The sequence below is a fragment of the Rhododendron vialii genome, chromosome 10a (assembly GCF_030253575.1).
Source record: "Rhododendron vialii isolate Sample 1 chromosome 10a, ASM3025357v1".
Lineage (NCBI taxonomy): Eukaryota > Viridiplantae > Streptophyta > Magnoliopsida > Ericales > Ericaceae > Rhododendron > Rhododendron vialii.
The window spans coordinates 5,956,946-5,978,102 of record NC_080566.1 but is presented as its reverse complement, the minus strand read 5'-3'; the positions used below and the strand labels follow the sequence as shown (position 1 = coordinate 5,978,102).

Genomic DNA, 21,157 nt, shown 5'->3' with positions numbered 1-21,157 from the left:
GCAATAGAGGGCACTTCTTGTTCATGGGTTGTGTTGTGGCAGATCTCTGAATAACATTGGTTTAATGCTTGGTCGCCTCTCACAACCTAAGAAGCACGTGTATGGGTATATCGATATGGCAAAACCTAGTACAGGTAGGTTGGGTACAACAATAACAATTAGAATTTTTTACCTCTAGATTTTTACAACAATAACAATTAGAGGAGACCTGATGGGAATTACTTTCTATTTTTCTGGACCTGGAGGTAAAAAGCCCTAACCATTTATATCTTTATAATTTGAAGGGTACACTTAATGATACACTTCAAATAAAGGAAATAGCTAAAAGGCGTGGTCAGCGTGGACAATTAAGTGTTCAACATCAAATAACAATTTAATACCAAACTTAAAATGCTCCCTCTGTCCCAAAATGGATGAGCATTTGGACTCTTTTTGCTGTCCCAAATTCTTTGTCCATTTTGAAAAGTACAAGGCACAAAACCATTGGTTCTCCACCTTTGCTGTTGTCTCACGCAAATTATTAAATCAAAAGGACAAAATGAGTAATGATTTAGGGGTATTTTCTTAAAGTTATAACTTAAAAAATGTAATGATATTTATGTCTCCTAAAATTTTTAGAATCCCTAAAATGGTAATTAGTTTAGAAGCTATGGACAAAAATCTTTTATTCTACAATCATGCGAAGCATAGAAAAAAGAAATCTTATCAACTTAGCTTCAAATTAGTTTCCATGGTTCAATCTACTTCTTAGTCTTGAGGTTGTCTTCTCAAGAACTTCTTTCAGGTTAGTTAATGCAGTAAGAACCAAAGCAAACCAAAAGAGGGGACCTAGAGTACACCCTTGTAAATCTATAGAAGCAAGAGAAGAACTTTCATAAACAAAAACCAATACATACCATGAACTGAAGCTTGAATGGTTCAATTGTCTATGTAAATAAATGGGCATTTATTGGAGGATATTGCAACCGTGCTATAAGGACATGCTGATTAAAGCCACTCGATTACAGCAAATTTTTATGCTAACATCAATCTTGTGCTACCGTGCTAGATTACCTGAAAGATACGTGGAATCTTCCAAACTCGTGAAAATCATCCCACTGCTACCTCCTTTACTAGGGATGTCAACTATTACACTACCATCAGAGACCTGGTTGTGAGAACGAGGGATGGCCTCATGGGGCTTGTTTAGCCAAGCCTCCTGCAGCTGCAGTGCACACCACAGGCTACCTACCACAGCATCCATCGATGGACGTTCAATCCCCTCTCCAAGCAAGTAAGTTTCTGAAATCATGACATATTCCTTCAAACATTCAGGTGCTATTGTATCAACTAGGACCGGATCAATGATCCTATCAATGGTACCCATTTGAACATTAGTTTTGAACCAATGGACTAAATTTACCTCGGCCTCATGGTCCTCATCCCTTGTGATAACCATTGTCTTCCTACCACAGAGGACTTTCAGTAAGATGACCCCGAATGAGTACACATCGGTTTTTATAGTTAATTTTGAACTTGCAAGGAACTCTGGATCCATGTATCCCACATTGCCAGCAACAAAAGTACTACAGGTAGCGGTTGATCCGTTGGTACGTAGCACAATGGAAAACTCTAAACTTGAAAGTTTGGCAGCCCAGTTCTCGTCCAACAGAATACTGGTTGGCTTTAGGTTGTGGTGAATGATTGTCTGTTTGGTACCCGTGTGTAGGTATTGCAGTCCTCGTGCCGCACCTATGCAGATCTCAAGACGCTTTTCCCATGGAAGAGAACCATGATTGAGTCCATACAAATGATGGTGGAGAGATTTGTTGACCATGTACTCATACACAAGTATCAATTCGTTTTTGTCATTGCAATATCCAGCTAAAGGGATGATGTGATGGTGACGGAGCTGGGATTGCACGTGGATCTCAGCTGTAAACTGGTCCAGGTTCCTTTCTCTTGATTTCCCTTCTTTCCACCGTCTAATCGCCACCTCAGTATTTCCCCTGTCAATAAGGCCTCTAAAGACTCTGGTATAACCAACATCTCCAATCACCAGATTCTCATGGAAATTGTTTGTTGCGGCTTGAATTTATGCCAGCTTGAAACGTCGGTATAGCCGAGCAGCAGGGACCTTAAACGGGTCCCTCCGCAACTGCCTGTGAAATTCATTCTCAGAACCATACCTTGAGATGTTATGCTTCTTTGACATCATCGCCAAAACTATACCGTGAGCTGGTACGCATGCACAACCCATAATTACCTTGCAGACACTTTTCGTACACTTCGGTATGTTGGCATATGATACCAATATGTGCTTGAGCCTGCCTTCCACTTCAGCCATCGTAGGCCTTCCTTGTGGATGTTTGTGCAAACATTTGTTAGCAACTTTCACAAATAGCTTCAGACACTTTGGTGGTATTTGCCCCCTTAAGTAGGGATCGATGATCTGATCAAGCATTCCCTTCTTGATGCACTGTTGAGCCCATAAGGGTAAACTACGTTCCTCCTCATTGTTGTCATCTCTCATATCCACTGGCGGCCTTGCACATAACACTTCAAATAACACCACACCAAAGGCATACACATCCGACTTCTTGGTTAGTCTACGAGTCAAGTAGTACTCTGGATCCAAATAACCGAACGTGCCTTTAACATCCGTGCTAACGTGGGTTTGCGTGGTGCCCATTTTGGACAACCCAAAATCTGCAATCTTAGCGACCCAGTTTTCGTCTAAGAGAATGTTTGTAGTCTTGACGTCCCTCTGTATGACACCCTGCTCAGTGTTATGAAGGTAGTCCAGTCCACGAGCAGCATTGATGCAAATTTGAAGCCTTTCCTTCCAAGTGAGATGATGAGTATTAGAGTTACCTTTTCCACGGATTTTGTAGAGATGATCCGCGAGCGTCCCATTGGCCATGTATTCGTAAACAAGTATCATCTCCTCCCAGTCATCGGAGTAGCCAATCAGAGTGACAAGATGAGGGTGCCGGAGCATGGAAAGAGTCTTGATCTCTGACCAAAACTCTTGCGCCCCTTGCTTGGACTCTGTATTCAGCCGCTTGATGGCAAGGACCCATAGTTCATGAACCCTTTATACACCTTACCAAATCCGCCTTTCCCAATGAGCAAAGCATCATCGAAGTTGTGGGTCGCCCATTGTATCTCAGCAAGTGAATAGCGACGACAGAATTCCCTGCAGGATTGATTGCCTCCGTCGCCAGTTGACATGTTTATGAGTCTTGGGACCCTATGAGGAGAATGATGCGGTTGAGTTACAGGAAAGACTGCAGTGAATTGCAGTTGGGAAAAGACGATGAAGGAAGATGGAAAGTGAAGATGAACACGAAAAGGGGAGATGATAATTGAACTAGTGTTATGAAGTCAATATTGGCTAACCACATTAATGCTTATTGTAGTAATAGTAAAGAGGTTGGGAAACATCATTCAATGTGTAGGGTTTGATGTTTCTCGCTTTGCCTATATAAGGGATTTAGGCGTAGTTTGTATAGACGCGAATTTGAAAGAAAGAAAAGAAACAGACAGAATTACAGAAACGGAATGAGAATAAGAGACAGATAATCTCTGAGCAAATATGAAGCACCTGGGTGCAGGTTATGTCTTTGGAATGAAAGAGAATTTTGAATCCGCTTTAAATACGAACAAAAAAGCTACTCCATAAGTCAGGTCAAGTAAATTAGAATATTCATTACAACATTCTCGGGACCTATCTCGTATATAAATAAATGAAAATATTGTATATGAATAAAGAAATTCGGAACAGATTCAATAGTTCTTGAAGAACTATTTTATATTCATGTTGTGTTGAATATTTGTTTTGCAAGTTTCTTTTACATTTGTCTCAATTTATAACAAGAAGAAATTTATATTTGGTTGTGCTTGAGAGAGACCGGGGGAACATAAGAAATGGACTGCAGTTGGCTTTCTACTCTGGTCGATGGCTGTGGGCTGATAATTGAAATAGTAGAAATTTATTTCCACGGGTGTTTTGTCATAAGTGGAAAATTGTACTAAAAATTTGACTATGCCATTGCCAGGCACTTGTGATATTCCCCGACCAGAACCACACGACAAGGGCTTATCCGGATTGATGGTTGAAGTTGACCTTTGGAAAATTGGTTTTGTCGGATCCATAATTCTAGTACGACATGTAAATACACACTCAATCACATGTGAGTGTGAGCGTGTATTTAGGTGTGGTACTAGCAAAGTTGTTTATGGATTTTAAACTATGAATCCTTCAAGGTACGTATTTTAATCTTAACATGAAAGCAATTTGGAAAGAGATAAACTTCGGCCGTTCCGTGAAGAAGAAATGTTTACAGCGCCCAAAAAGCGGCGCCGTTTTGGGTAGGAAAAATTGGAAAACAGATTACCCGTTCCCCAAGACACAGCCGCTTAAATATTAAAAAACATTCCCTCCATCCGGATTGAATAGTCTTTTTTGGAGTTCGTGTCATTTTTCAATCGATTATATCTTTCAATTTATAATGTTTTATGTGATTTTGAAAATATTATATTATAGAACTAATCGAGATCTATTAAACAAGATCCATATTCGATATAAAATTCATTACGGATTCAAAGATATAACCCATTTTTTAGCCGGTTAGAATAAAACTAGGGACAATTAAATCCGGACGGATGGAGTATAATTAAAAAATTAAGTGCTTCAATTTTAAATCCGTTTGAACTAGTGCGAAAATCTTATTTTCTAATCATTTTTTTCTAAAAGGTCATGATTAATTTTTGGCTCTAGAGCATTTATAATTAAGTATTTGTTTTTCATTTGGTTTTACAATTATCTTAGGGCTCTCATATGAGAGTTAGAGCCAAAATCTAATCGTGACCCTTTAGGATAAAATAATCAGAAAAATAATATCTTCGCACCGATTCAAACAAATTGAAAATCGGGCCACTTAATTTTTTAACCATATTTTTTACTAAGCAATAAAAAAATTAAATGCTCTATTTTTCAATCCGTTTGAATTGGTGCGAAGATCTCATTTTTCTGATCATTTTATCCTAAAGGGTCATTATTAGATTTTGGCTCTAAGACTCTCATATGAAAGCCTTAAGATAGGCGTAGAACCAAATGAAAAACAAATACTTAATTACGAAAGTCCTAGAGCCAAAAATTAATCATGACCCTTTAGAATAAAATGATCAGAAAAATAAGATCTTCACACTGGTTTAAAACGGATTAAAAATTAAAACATTTAATTTTTTAATATTTAAGTGGCTGTGGCTTGGGGAACATGTCACCTATTTTCAAATTTTTCATGCCCAAAACGGCGCCGTTTTTTGGGTGCTATAAACATCTTCTTCACCGAACGGCTGTGAAGAAGTTTCTCATTTGGAAAAATGTTAGCACCACAAACACTTTACACAAACATATATACAAACGTACTCTCTCATATTTACCATGGGTTCCACACACACTGGGAGTGCGTAGTTTTTGCGGGACCCATGGTGAATGTGGGATTTGTGATTTTGGAATGATTACAAATCCATGGAATTTGAATGAAAAATGGAAAGATTGAATCGAACATCTACACATATTGGATTGAGCTGATTTTTCACAAGTTCAGTTGATTTTTTTTTAAAATTATTGAATGGCTCGAATTTTTCGTGCGGAATCCGTCGTGGGCCCCGCCCGGCCGTCGGTGAAGCCACTGCCGGTTGATAAGGGGAGGTTGGGGAGGGAATGTATTTGAACCTACATAAACTTTTCAACATGATATTGAGTATCACTTCGAGAAATTAGAAACAACAATAAATGACTAAATCTCTGATGATTAAGTTTACCTGAAATACCTTGGATTAACATTTCCATCTCACCAGAACTTTCTCGGTTAACCTAAAAAAAAAAAAATGGAAGAAAAATGGAAGTAACTAAAATTGAGAGTTGGAAACATAAGAAAATGCGGTGCATTTCCGCTAAACTAAAAAGAAACTCCATGTTTCCACGGAAGCAGGTCATTCTTTTCACATACATAAACTAAAATACTACTATTTAACAACAACTACTTAACTATTGTTATTAGCCTGTAGTACATTTAGCTTAGCGGAAATGCATCCTAATAAAGTCTTATTCCTAAAGTACCTAAAATGTGAAGCTTTTAATTTGGTTAGAGTCAACAACGGCGGTGCAGAGAAAGTGGTGTTTGTTTCTTCTGGAAAAAAAAAAAAAAGGAGAAATCTCTGAGAAGCTTCTTCTTCTTCTTCTTCTTTTTTTTTAATTTGGTTAGAGTTGTTTGTTTCTTCTGCAAAAAAAAAAAGGAGAAATCGCTGAGAAACTTCTTCGACTACACGTTTCTCTCTGTGGAAATCTAGCTAAGGGCAATGGCCCATTCCCTTGACCCATAGATGTTCACGCGTGTAGCTATTTAATCATGGGGATTGTCTTATTTACGGAGGCGCTGTAAGCAGTCTGTTGACAGCACTAATCAATTTCAATCGTCTATTCGTGTAATTTATGGTTGAGATTCATTTTCAATTACGACCGGTCACAATTAACTCTTTTCCGGAAAAGTTTTATTAACATCTTGACCATCTAAAACACTTTTGGACGGTCGCAATTGAGTGCTGTAAACACTTGTTTACAGCATCTCCGATTCTCCGTAAAGAAGATTTTCTCTTAATCATGATGATATGGATGGATGGCTACTCCTTGATGAGGAGTGGAATTTTGATGTGATCGTCACTGGAACCCCACCCGACCCCCCCCCCCCCCCCCCCCCCCCCCCCCCCTCTCTCTCTCTCTCTCTCTCTCTCACCCCATGGCGGGGTTGGTGATACCAGGAAAAATATGGGAGCTGCTCCCCTTCTCAAAACTCGATTTTTTTTTGCACTCTACATAATTGATGACAATAATCCCAACAGTTCATGTTATAGTTTTTGTTAAGAAGTACTAGTATGTTAACGAATCATATTTGTAGAACGTTGAAAGACACACTAACTAATTGTGTTCTGTTTTTACAAACGGGAAATGATAATGCCAAAACTGTTTTTGTTTGTGCAAAAACTCTAATGCATAAAAGGCTCTTACCATGTGCAGTGTACAAGATTTTAATGCCCCGGAGTTTTGGCACCAACAAAAACAGTTTTGGTATTATCATTACCCTTCACAAAATGGGAAGTAAATTTTTTTAGACTAGACGTTTAACCTGGTAAGAGCGCTGAGACCATAGCATGTTACAAGAAAGCGGCCAATTATAATTATTAATAGTTTTGAATGTATATATATCTATGTAGATTTCATTGTTTTGATATACAGACTGGCACAGCAAATCTGTGCACAGATTGTGCACATATTTCTATGTGGGGCCCACTAAGGGTCCCACACAAGTGATCCGAACCGTTCATTATGTTTAAAACATTTTTTCAAGGGCTCTCGCGAAAAGTCGGCTCAATCCGATACCTGTAAGTACTTGATTTAATCGTCTAACTTTTCATTCTCTAAAAACTTGAATGAAAAGTTAGATGATTAAATCAAACACTTATAGGTATCGGATTGAGCTAATTTTTCACGGAGGCCCCTGAATTTTTTTTTAAACATAATGAATGGCTCGGATTACTTGTGTGGGACCTGTAATGGGCTCCACATAGAAATCTGTGCACAATCTGTGCACAGATTTGCTTTGCTAGTAGGCTGGTTCTTTGATATAATAGAGCAAAATACCAAAAATAAATCACTGTTTTTTATGTCATCGTTTTCATCCTTTATACTCCCTCCGTCCCCTTATTATAGTCCAGTATTCCATTTTTGGCTGTCCCTTAATAAGTGTCCATTTGGTAAAGTTAGTAGGTAAAAGTTGGTACATTGTTGATTTTGTCCCTAAAAGTAGATTCCATTTTGAAAAGTCAGTGAGTAAAAAGTGTAATGATGATGGGTAAGAAGGGAAAGTGGAGAAAAAAGTTGATGTGAAATTTATAATGATGATGTGAAAGGTATAACGAAGTAGGACATTTAAAAGGGGACGGAGGGAGTATTTGTCTCCTCCCTCAATAATATCTTGTTTTTGTTTTTCCCTTCTTCCTTTCTATTTGTTTTAACTCTCATCCCTCAATAATATCTTGTTTTTGTTTTCAAAACACCATAAAAAGATAACAAAGTTCGTAAAAATTTACACGGTAAATAGGGACCTGATTGTTTTCTGACTCCGACACCTTTCCGATTTTTCCTACTCCGACTCTGCACCGATAAAGAATGGGACGAGGACGGGGGAGACGGTAAATATGACTCCGAGTCTCCGACCCGCCCTATTACCATCACTAGATTGACAATTTTTTTCCAATCACATTTGGTGCGGGTTCCATTATAAAAGTATGTGTGAGAGTCTCATACCCCATGTTACTATGTGTGTGTTTGTGTGTATGTCCCGCTTCTCATGTGGTTGTGTATAAGTATTTGTGGGATATGGAGATTCAAAATTTGAGTTTGATTTAGAATGTTTTTTCATTAAGTTATGAGTTATCGTGGATCGAGGTTTGAACTCTCGTCAAATAAAGTGTTATCTATCCGTAAACCTGAACTCCAAACTCATCTCTCGAGGGGCTCGATCTCAAGCATCCGCTGGGCGGAAGTGAAAGACATGAGACAACCAACTTTACCTAGCTTGGTTACTCAACGTCCTATGTAGATCAAACGTGGATCTTATGCCACAATTAGAAGTGTAGAACATATTTATGTGTGCCTTAAAAAGCCGTTAAGCGACACATAACTGAAACCCAAAACCGACGCTTTGAAAGCCTTCTCTCCCTCCAACTGCACCAGTTATTGTGGCCGATTTCTTCGCGACCACCATATCGACCCGATGCTTGTGAGAATAACGAGAAAATTGCTTCCATGTTTGCAACGGCTCACATAAAAGACCTTCCAGTTTATACGGTGTTCTTTTCCATAGTTGTTCACAACCTGGTTGACGAAAAGCTTCAATGAGATGTGGTGTTTCAATAGCTTAAAGAGAAGAAGATATTTTTGGTAATTTTCTTTTTCCGATCCGTTCCATGCTGTGAATGTTGGTGTTTTTAATCTTTTTTGGTACTTTCATGCATTTATTTTTGTTATGATTAGTTCATCCAATGTGTCGACTTAGTCCCAATAAATTAGGCAGTTTTCGAAATTGGAAAGAAAAGTGTCGACAGAGTATAGTTTGGATTTCGACAATGCGTTCAATGAACAAACCCTAAGGATCTTGGAAACTAGGAATCACAAAAACCACACAAGGACGAAGAACGATTGAAGAAAGATAGGACACACAGATATAAGGGGTTCGACAATGTGCTTGCTCCATGGAGTCGCACCAGTTCACCATATTGTACCCAATGGAGTACAAATAACTTTCTCTCTCAACAACAAAAACTGCCGTTCCATCTAAAGTCTGTCTTGGCTTCTTAACCCTGAAAACAAAATAACATTTGCATAATAGAGTTTACTGTGTGGGTGCTTGGCCGTGCGGACGCAAAATACTGCAAACTTTCTGCAGCCAAGCATCTAGACGGTTGTGACCCCTGTCCAGACAAGGTGCCCAAAACTGGCTTCACACCTCAACAAGTATTTGGTTGATGTGTTTGGGAGCAATTGTTTCCATTGGATTAGTGTCTGAAGGTATCCATCGCGACATAGTGGAGGCATTCCATTTGTTCTGCTCTGACAGTGGCCTAAAGGTATCCATTGTGTTTGTTCTTCATTTTGGTTTTTTCCAATATTATATACATTAGCGGGGGTTAGCGGGGTGTTAGTAGGTTAGTTCACAAGGGGTTTCAGAGGCTATCTGTAGCCTTGAATTCCAAACTCCAACGACGTGGCTCGAACCTGGCCTCCCACATGGGGAGGAGAGCACAATATGCTTTGTGTTTGTTCAACCTTGGAAATTTAATATTGAAATAATGGAGATAGGAATTAGCACATCTGAATGCATATTGAGTGGGTTTCTTCTATGAATAGAAAGAGGAGATTTAATCAACCGTTATGATTTATTGTATGGCTATGAAAGAGGCAATAAAGGACACTTCTTGTTCATGGGTTGTGTTGTAGCAGATCTCTGAATAAGATTGGTTCGATGCTTGTGCTTCATTGTCACCTCTCACAACCTGAGAAGCACGTGTACGGCAAAACTTGTACTCAGTTACGGCAAAACCTAGTACAGGTAGGTTGGGTAGAACTATAACAATTGGCTTTGTTCGGTTCGTGGTTTAGTTTTAGTTTTAGTTTTGTTTTCAATCATTACCCTATTTCTTTCTCCAATCATTACCCTATTTTTTCAATTATTACTTTCCCATCTCTCTCTATCTCTCTCCAATCATTACCTCTATCTTCAATCATTACTCTATTTCTCTCTCCACCCACTACCAAAACTAAACTAAACTAAACTCTCAACCAACTTTATAGTTTGAAGGATACATGTAATGATTACACTTCAAACAAAGGAAATAGCTAAAAGGCGTGGTCCGCATGGACGATTAAGAGTTCAACATCAAATAACAATTTAACACCAAACTTAAAATAATCCCTGTCTCAAAATGGATGACCATTTGGACTCTTTTTGCCGTCCCAAATTCTTTGTCGATTTTGAAGAATACAAGGCACAAAACCATTGGTTTTCCACCTTTGCTCACTAACTAAGTTATTAATCAAAAGGACAAAATGAGTAATGATTCAGGGGTATTTCCTTAAAGTTAGGAGTATAACTTAAAAAATGTAATGATGTCTCCTAAAATTTTTAGAATCCCTAAAATGGTAATCCATTTTGGGATGCAAGGAGTACAAGAACAGAGTTTAATGCCATTAAAGTAAAGAACCTATGGACGAAAATCTTTTATTCTACAATCATGTGAAGCGTAGAAAAAAGAAATCTTTTTTTTTTGGTAAATTATATTAGCTTGAAATTTAAAAAGGTTAACTGAATGTACAACCTACAAAGGGCATACCCAGGAGGAAAGAAAAAGAAAAAAAAGAAGAGTGAAAAAGTGCGATAACCATGCACAACCCGTATGGAGAGTATGAAAGAGTAAGGTATGCAACAATGTGCATTGTGTGTAAATGAAGCGAATGGAAAATGACAAGAAAACTAACAATATCCTGGCGCATCCTGCCAGACTAGGAAATAAGATAAATAGCCATTGTCGAATAAAGAGCCGTTGTTGAACCATCATTGAATAATTGCAGCTACATAGCACCTCGGGGGGGGGGGGGGGGGGGGGGGGGGTTGAACAGCTACTACAGAGAAAACTAGGCACCGAGAAGAGGCTCGATCCGGAGATGACGGCATCCGACTTCAAATTAGTTTCTATGGTTCAATGTACTTCTTAGTCTTGAGGTTGTCTTCTCAAGAACTTCTTCCGGGTTAGTTAATGCAGTAAGAACCAAAACAAACCAAAAGAGGGGACCTAGAGTACACCCTTGTAAATCCATAGAAGCAAGAGAAGAACTTCCCATAAACAAAAACCAATAGATACCATGAACTGAAGCTTGAATGGTTCAATTGTCTACGTAAATAAATGGGCATTTATTGGAGGATTTTCCAACCGTGCTATAAGAACTTGCTGATTAAAGCGACTCCATCACAGAAATTTTTTATGTTAATTTCAATCTTGTGCTATCGTGCTAGGTTACCTGAAAAATACGCGGAATCTTCCAAACTCAGAAAAGTCATCCCACTGCTACCTCCTTTACCAGGGATGTCAACAATTACGCTATCATTAGAGAACTGGTTCTGAGAACGAGGGATGGCCTCATGGGACTTGTTTAGCCAAGCCTCCTGCAGCTGCAGTGCACACCACAGGCTACCTACTACAGCATCCATTTATGGACGTTCAATACCCTCACCTTGCACGCAATTTTCTGCAATATTGACATATTCCTTTAAACATTCAGGTGCTATTGTATCAACTAGGACTGGATCAATGATCTGATCAAATTGAGAGTTGGAAACATAAGAAAATGCAGTGCATTTCCGCTAAACTAAAAAGAAACTTCATGTTTTTACGGAAGTAGGTCATTCTTCTCACATACATAAACAAAAATACTACTATTTAACAACAACTACTTAACTATTGCTATTAGCCTGTAGTCCATTTAGCTTAGCTGAAATGGATCCTAATAAAGTACATTCCTGAAGTACCTAAAATGTGAAACTTTTAATTTGGTTAGAGTCAACAACGGCGGTGTAGAGAGAGTGGTGTTTGTTTCTTCTGCAAAAAAACAGACGAGGAGAAATCTCTGAGAAACTTCTTCGGCTACACGTTTCTCTCTGTGGAAATATAGCTAAGGGCAATGGCCCATTCCCTTGACCCATATATGTTCACGCGCGTAGCTATTTAATCATGGAGACTGTCTTATTTACGGAGGCACTGATCAATCTCAACCGTCTATTTGTGTAATTAATGGTTGAGATTCGTTTTCAATTATGACTGGTCACAATTAACTCTTCTCCGGAAAAGTTTTATTAACATCTTGACCATCCAAAACACTTTTGAACAGTCGTGACTGAGTACTGCAAATACTTATTTACAGCACCTCCGTAAAAAAGATTTTCTCTTAATCATGATGATATGGATGGATGGCTACTCCTTGATGAGGAGTCGAATTTTGATGTGATCGTCACTGGAACCCCCACCTCTCTCTCTCTCCCCCCCATGGCGGGGTGGGTGATACCAGGAAAAATATGGGAGCTGCTCCCCTTCTCAAAACTCTTTTTTTTTTGCACTTTACATAATTGATGACAATAATTCCAACAGTTCATGTTATAGTTTTTGTTAAGATGTAGTATGTTAACAAATCATATTTGTAGAACGTTGAAAGACGCACTAACTAATTGTGTTCTGTTTTCACAAGCGGAAAATGATAATGTCAAAAGTCTAATGCATAAAAGGCTCTTACCCTGTGCAGTGTACAAGATTTTAATGTCCTGGAATTTTGGCATTATCACAAAATGGGAAGTAAAATTTTTAGACTGGACGTTTAACCTGGTAAGAGCGCGGAGACCATAACATTTTACAAGAAAGCGGCTGATTATAATTATTAATAGTTTTGAATGTATATGTCTATGTAGATTTCATTGTTTTAATATAATAGAGCAAAATACCAATAATAAATCACTTATTTTTATGTCTTCGTTTTCTTCCTTTCTATTTGTTTTAACTCTCCTCCCTCAATAATATCTTGTTTTTGTTTTTCCCTTCTTCCTTTCTATTTGTTTTAACTCTCATCCCTCAATAATATCTTGTTTTTTTTTTTCAAAACACCATAAAAAGAGAACATAATCAAAACACCATAAAAAGAGAACATAGTTCGTAAAAATTTACAACAGTAAATGGGGACCCAATTATTTTCTGACTCCGGCACCTTTCCGATTTTTCCTACTCCGACTCTGCCCCGATAAAGAATGGGACGAGGACAGGAGAGACGGTAAATATGACTCCGAGTCTCCGACCCGCCCTATTACCGTCGCTAGACTGACAATTTTTTTCCGATCACATTTCGTGTGGGTTCCATTATAAAAGTATGTGTGTGAGTCTCATACCCCATGTTACTCTGTGTGTGTTTGTGTGTTTGTCCCGCTTCTCATGTGGTGTTGGGTAAAAAACCCGATCACCCGCACAACGGAAGCGTAACGAAAAAACAATCACACACAAAAGAGACCCAAGATTACGTGGTTCCCCAAACTCGGGTACGTTCACGGAGAGAGAACAACTTCCATTAATATTGAATGAGTACAATGAGATACAAAATACCCTACTCTAGCTCTCAAGCTCTCGGTATTTTTATCCCTCCCACAAACTCACCAATATTCTCACACAATTTTGCTCTCTGCCTTTTTTTCTTTTCACTCACACAGCACACTTGACTTTTCTCTTGGTTCTCTGCCTTTTTTTACTCACTTGTCACACACGGCACAGTAAGGCTCCATTCCGAAAACCTTCTTAAAAAAATAAGTACGTACTTATTTTGAAACTTTTCATTCAAAAATAAGAAGGGTCATTCCACAAAACCCAAATAAAAAGTTCCTTTCACATTTTCAAACTCAAAAATAATGTAAATGAAAAAAAAAAATCAAAATTTTTTGTACCGTATTAAAGATCTCAATGAGATCTATCAAACAAGATCCATAGTGATAAGAAAATTATTTGCATAAACACATGATTTTTGAGCTTGAAGTTGCCTTATACAAAAAATAAGACTGTTGTTATGAGAATGGGCTCCGGCGGAGGGAAATCGTATCGACGGCTGCGCCGGGCCGTCTCCGGTCACCGGACGGCCGATCCGAGCCGTCCAAAAATTCAAAAAAAAAACCCGAGGGGCATGCGTGGGAATTAACGGCATCTAAGGTGTGTAGGGTGCTTGATCCGAGCACCCCTTTTTCGTGTATATGATTTCACACGAAAAATGGGTACTCGGATCAAGCACCCTACACACCTCAGATGCCGTTAATTCCCGCGCTAGCCCCCCGGTTTTTTTTTTTGAATTTTTGGACGGCTCGGATCGGCCTTCCGGTGGCCGGAGACGGCCCGGAGCGGCCGTCAGTACGATTTCCATCCCCGACTGGTCGGTACCTATATAAATTCTTCCAAAATAAGTACCAACCTTCTTATTTTCCGGAACAAGGCTTCTTATTAGACAAAAAATAAGTTCTTATTTCGGTTCTGGAACGAGCCCTAAGCCTATTAATAGGCTTGACAAAGGCTGGCACACGCCTCTTCATCTGCCGAGATATATCTTGAACTAGCCACAAATGCTCCTTGGGACTTTCCAAGCACAGCCGGCTAATTAAAGAGAGGATTCTAGAGCCAAACAGCCAACCCGTTTCACTGCTGCACCACCGAACCAATTAAAAAACAAACTAACCATAATTATTTCCTTTTTCTTTTTCAATATCACATGGGCAAAACCCAACATGTGGTTGTGTATAAGTATTTGTGGGTTATTGAGATTCAAAATTTGTGTTTGACTTAGAATTTTTTTTCATTAAGTTATGAGTTATCGTGGATTAAGGTTTGAACCCTTGCCAAATAAAGTGTTATCTGGACAAGTTCACCGAACACAAATGTATCGGTAACGTCCTATGTAGATTTTTTTTGTAATGCTTTATATACGAGGGGATGTACATAAACCTGAACTCCAAACTCGTCTCTCGAGGGGCTCGATCTCAAGCATCCATTGGGCGGAGGTGAGGGACATGAGACAACCAACTTTACCTAGCTTGGTTACTCAACGTCCTATGTAGATCGAACGTGGATCTTATGCCACAATTAGAAGTGTAGAACATATTTATGTGTGCCTTAAAAAGCCGTTAAGCGACACATAACCGAGGGTGTTCCACTTTTACAAAAAAAACTCTTTTTTTTTAAACGAACCGAGGGTGTTCCACTTTTACAAAAAAAAACTCTTTTTTTTTAAACGAAGGTAATTTCAGACTCAAATATAATGAAAATGAAAAATATTTTTTCAATTTTTTTTACACCGTTTAAAAGATCTTAATGAGATTTATCAAACAAAATCCATATTGGTAGAAAAATTATTTGCGTAAATACATGATTTTTGAGCTTGAAATTGCCTTCTTTTTCAAAAAGTTCTTTTTTCCGGAAACCGGAACACCCTCTGAAACCCAAAACCGACACTTTGCAACGGCTCACATAAAAGACCTTCCTGTTTATACGGTGTTCTTCTCCATAGTTGTTCCCAACCTACTCGACGAAAAGCTTCAATGAGATGTGGTGTTTCAATAGCTTAAAGAGAAGAAGATATTTTTGGTAATTTTCTTTTTCCAATCCGTTCCATGCTGTGAATGTTAGTGTTTTTTAATCTTTTTTGGTACTTTCATTGCATTTATTTTTGTTATGATTAGTTCAACCAATGTGTCGACTTAGTCCCACTAAATTAGGCAGTTTTTGAAATTGGAAAGAAAAGTGTCGACAGAGTATAGTTTGGATTTCGACAACGTGTTCAATGAACAAACCCTAAGGATCTTGGAAACTAGGAATCACAAAAACCACACAAGGACGAAAAACGATTGAAGAAAGATAGGATACACAGATATACGAGGTTCGACGTTGTGTCTGCTCCAGGGAGTCACACCAGTTCACCATATTGTACCCAATGGAGTACAAATAACTTTCTCTCTCAACAACAAAAATGGTCGTTCCATCTAAAGTCTGTCTTGGCTTCTTAACCCTGAAAACAAAATAACATTTGCATAATAGGGTTTACTACGTGGGTGCTTGGCCGTGCGGACGCAAAATACTGCGAACTTTCTGCAGCCAAGCATCTAGACGGTTGTGACCCCTGTCCGGACAAGGTGCCCAAAACTGAATTCACACCTCAACAAGTATTTGGTGGATGTGTTTGGGAGCAATTGTTTCCATTGGATTAGTGTCTGAAGGTATCCACTGCGACATAGTGGAGGCATTCCATTTGTTCTGCTCTGACAGTGGCCTGAAGGTATCCATTCTGTTTGTTCTTTCTTTCTTTCTTTCTTTTTTTTTTTTTTTCCAATATTGTATACATTAGCGGGGTGTTAGTAGGTTAGTTCACAAGGGGTTTTAGAGGCTATTTGTAGCCCTGAATCCCAAATGCCAACGACGTGGCTCGAACCTGGCCTCCCACATGGGGAGGAGAGCCCAATATGCTTTGTGTTTGTTCAAACTTGGGAATTTAATATTGAAATAATGGAGATAGGAATTAGCACATCTGAATGCATATTGAGTGGGTTTCTTCTATGAATAGAAAGAGGAGATTTAATCAACATTATGCTTTATTGTATGGCTATGAAAGAGGCAATAAAGGACACTTCTTGTTCATGGGTTGTGTTTTAGCAGATCTCTGAATCAGATTGGTTCGATGCTTGCGCTTCATTGTCACCTCTCACAACCTGAGAAGCACGTGTACGGTTATGTCAGTACGGCAAAACCTGTACTCGATACAGCAAAACCTAGTATAGGTAGGTTGGGTACAACTATAACAATTATATCTTTATAGTTTGAAGGATACACATAATGATTACACTTCAAATAAAGGAAATAGCTAAAAGGCGTGGTCCGTGTGGACAATTAAGAGTTCAGCATCAAATAACAATTTAACACCGAACTTAAAATAATCCCTCTGTCTCAAAATGGATGACCATTTGGACTCTTTTTGCTGTCCCAAATTCTTTGTCGATTTTGAAGAATACAAGGCACAAAACCATTGGTTTTCCACCTTCGCTCACTAACTAAGTTATTAATCAAAAGGACAAAATGAGTAATGATTCAGGGGTATTTTCTTAAAGTTAGGAGTATAACTTAAAAAATGTAATGATGTCTCCTAAAATTTTTAGAATCCCTAAAACGGTAATCCATTTTGGGATGCGAGGAGTACAAAAAGAGTTTAATGCCATTAAAGTAAAGAACCTATGGACGAAAATCTTTTATTCTACGATCATGCGAAGCGTAGAAAAAAGAAATCTTATCAACTTAGCTTGAAATTAGTTTCTATGGTTCAATGTATTTCTTAGTCTTGAGGTTGTCTTCTCAAGAACTTCTTTCGGGTTAGTTATTTATTTATTTTTTTGATCCGTTCGGGTAAGTTAATTCAGTAAGAACCAAAGCAAACCAATAGAGGGGACCTATAGTACACCCTTGTAAATCCATAGAAGCAAGAGAAGAACTTCCCATAAATAGAAACCAATACATACCAAGAACGCTTGAATGGTTCAATTGTCTACGTAAATAAATGGACATTTATTGGAGGATTTTGCAACAGTGCTATAAGAACTTGCTGATTAAAGCGACTCCATTACAGCAAATTTTTATGTTAATATCAATCTTGTGCTATCGTGCTAGGTTACCTGAAAAATACGTGGAATCTTCCAAACTCGGAAAACTCATCCCACTGCTACCTCCTTTACCAGGGATGTCAACAATTGCGCTATCATTAGAGAACTGATTCTGAGAACGAGGGATGGCCTCATGGGACTTGTTTAGCCAAGCCTCCTGCAGCTGCAGTGCACACCACAGGCTACCTACTACAGCATCCATTGATGGACGTTCAATCCCCTCACCTTGCACGCAATTTTCTGCAATCAGGACATATTCCTTTAAACATTCAGGTGCTATTGTATCAACTAGGACTGGATCAATGATCTGATCAACGGTACCCATTTGAACATTAGTTTTGAACCAATGGACTAAATTTGCCTCAGCCTCATCCCTTGTGATAACCATTGTTTTCCTACCACATAGGACTTCCAGTAAGATGACCCCGAATGAGTACACATCGGATTTTACAGTTAATTTTGAACTTGCAAGGTACTCTGGATCCATGTACCCCACATTGCCAGCGACAAAGGTACTGCAGGTAGCAGTCAATCCGTTGGTGGGTAGCACAACGGAAAACTCTAAACTTGAAAGTTTGGCAGCCCAATTCTCGTCCAAGAGAATACTGGTTGGCTTTAGGTTGTGGTGAACAATTGTCTGTTTCGTACCTGTCCGTAGGTATTGCAGTCCTCGTGCTGCACCTATGCAGATCTCAAGACGTTTTTTCCATGGAAGAGGACTGTGATTCGGCCCATAGAGATTATGGTAGAGAGATTTGTTGACCATGCACTCATACACAAGAATCAATTCATGTTTGTCAGTGCAATATCCAACTAAAGGGGCGATGTGAAGGTGGTGGAGCTGGGATTGCACCTGGATCTCAGCTGTAAACTGGTCTAGGTTCCTTTCTCTTGATTTCCCTTCTTTCCACCGTTTAATCGCCACCTCTGTATTTCCCCTGTCAATAAGCCCTCTATAGACTTTGGTATAACCAACATCTCCAATCAACAGATTCTCATGGAAATTGTTTGTTGCAGCTTGAATTTTTGCCAGCTTAAAATGTCGGCATAGCCGAGCAGGAGTGAGCTCAAATGGGTCCCTCTGCAACTTCCTCATAAATCCATTCTCAGAGCCATACCTGGAGATGATATGGTTATTCAACATCTTTTTCACCAAAACTATACCTTGAGATGGTACGCGTGCAAAACCCATAATAACCTTGCTGACACTTTTTGTGGACTTTGGTATGTTGCCATATGATATCAATATGTGCTTGAGGCTCCCTTCCACTTCAGCCATCATAGGCCTTCCTTGTGGATTTTTGTGCAAACATTTGCTAGCAACTTCCGCAAATAGCTTCAGACACTTTGGTGCTATTTGCCCCCTTAAATTGGGATCGATGATCTGATCAAGCATTCCCTTCTTCATGCAATGTTGAGCCCAGAAGGGTAAACTGTGTTCCCCCTCGTTGTTGTCAATTCTGATATCCACTGGCGGCCTTGCACATAATACTTCAAATAACACCACACCGAAGGCATACACATCCGACTTCTTGGTTAGTCTACGAGTCAAGAAGTACTCTGGATCCAAATAACCGAACGTGCCTTTAACATCTGTGCTAACGTGGGTTTGCGCGGTGCCCATTTTGGACAACCCAAAATCTGCAATCTTAGCGACCCAGTTTTCGTCTAAGAGAATGTTGGTAGTCTTGACATCCCTGTGTATAATACCCTGCTCAGTGTTATGAAGGTAGTCCAGTCCGCGAGCAGCATTGATGCAAATTTGAAGCCTTTGCTTCCAAGTGAGATGATGAGTATCGGTGTTTCCTTGTCCAGGGGTTTTGTAGAGATGATCCGCGAGGGTCCCATTGGCCATGTATTCATAAACAAGTATCATCTCCTCGCAGTCATCAGAGTAGCCAATCAGTGTGACGAGATGAGGGTGCTGGAGCATGGAAAGCGTCTTGATCTCTGACCAAAACTCTTGTGCCCCTTGCTTGGACTCCGTATTCAGCCGCTTAATGGCAACGACGGTAGCTCCATAGTTCATGAACCCTTTATACACCTTACCAAATCCGCCTTTCCCGATGAGCAAAGCATCATCGAAGTTGTGGGTCGCCCATTGTATCTCAGCAAGTGGATAGCGACGGCACAATTCCCCGGATTGATTGTGTCCGTTGCTAGTTGACATATTTATGAGTACCTTTGGGACCCTATAAGGAGAATGATGTGGTTGAGTTACTGGAAGGACTGCAGTGAATTGCAGTTGGGAAAAGATGATGAAGGAAGATGGAGTGAAGATGGCATGAAAGGGGAGATGATAATTGAAAGGGAAAATTTCAAAAAAAGCCCCTGAACTTTCTGACAACTTGCAAAAAAACACCTGAACTTTCACTATTAACAAAAAAACACCTAAACTTAGCATTCCGTCAGCAATTAAACCTCTGCCGTCCAATTCTGTCAATTTTTAACGGATGGAGCTAACGGAAGGCGTTAACTTTTTATTTTTTTTTACTTTTTACATTCAAAAATTACTTTTAACTCTTTCTTTTTTTTATTGGTAAATAAATATGCAATAAAATTCTTTTTTTTTCTTACTATTTATCAAAAATTACTTTAACTCTATTTTTTACTATTTACAAAAATAACTTTAATCACCATCTTTTTTGTTACTTTCAAATTTTACATCTCTCTCTCTCTCTCTCTCTCTCTCTCTCTCTCTCTCTCTTTTAGAACTTTAACTCCACTCCACCAATCAACTGCCAAAGCTCCAGCTCTAATTTTAGAAATTCGAAATTACTCTTTTTTTTAGCATTCTTGTTTTTTATATTTTTTACTTCCAAAATTACTTTTAACTCTTTATTTTTAGTAGTAAATAAATATGAAATAAAGTTTTTTTTCTTACTATTTATCAAAAATTACTTTAACTCTAATCTTTACTATTTATAATAATAACTTTAACCCATTTTTACTATTTATTGCATATTTATTTATGACTAAAAAAAAGAATGAGTTAAAAGTAATTTTTGGAAGTAAAAGTAGTAAAAAAAAGAAAATGTTACAAAGAGGAGGTTAAAAGAACTTTTGAATTTCTGAAATTGTGGCTAAGGCTTTGGCGGTTGGTTGTGGGGTTAATTGGTGGTGTGGAGTCAATTCTAATAAGAAAAAAAAGGGGGGGGGGGGGGTTTAAAGGTAAAATTTGAAAATAAAAAATAGGGTTAAAGTAATTTTCGATAAATAATAAGAAAAAAAAGAACTTAATTGCATATTTATTTACCAATAAAAAAAGAAAGAGTTAAAAGTAATTTTTGAATGTAAAAAGTAAAAAAATAAAAAGTTAACACCTTCCGTTAGCTCCA

General features: G+C 38.6%; 2 protein-coding genes and 1 pseudogene across 3 annotated transcripts in view; all 3 read right to left on the bottom strand.

Annotated features, from left to right (window-relative positions):
• LOC131304499 (receptor-like protein kinase FERONIA) overlaps positions 1-21,157 on the bottom strand; it is a 64,083-nt gene that overhangs the window by 10,682 nt on the left and 32,244 nt on the right. The window lies entirely within an intron of this gene.
• LOC131304505 (receptor-like protein kinase FERONIA) lies at positions 1,708-3,510 on the bottom strand (annotated as a pseudogene).
• LOC131304503 (L-type lectin-domain containing receptor kinase S.4-like) lies at positions 16,519-20,131 on the bottom strand. The gene is made up of 2 exons (XM_058331748.1): positions 17,832-20,131; positions 16,519-16,877 (listed from the first exon to the last, which is right to left on the bottom strand). Exons 1-2 carry the CDS (start codon positions 19,987-19,989, stop codon positions 16,864-16,866), a joined length of 2,172 nt encoding a protein of 723 aa, XP_058187731.1. The 5' UTR covers positions 19,990-20,131; the 3' UTR covers positions 16,519-16,863.

What these genes read in the sequence shown, in the direction of transcription:
- LOC131304503 (XM_058331748.1), bottom strand. Translation starts at nt 19,989, where the DNA reads ATGTCAACTAGCAACGGACACAATCAATCCGGGGAATTGTGCCGTCGC.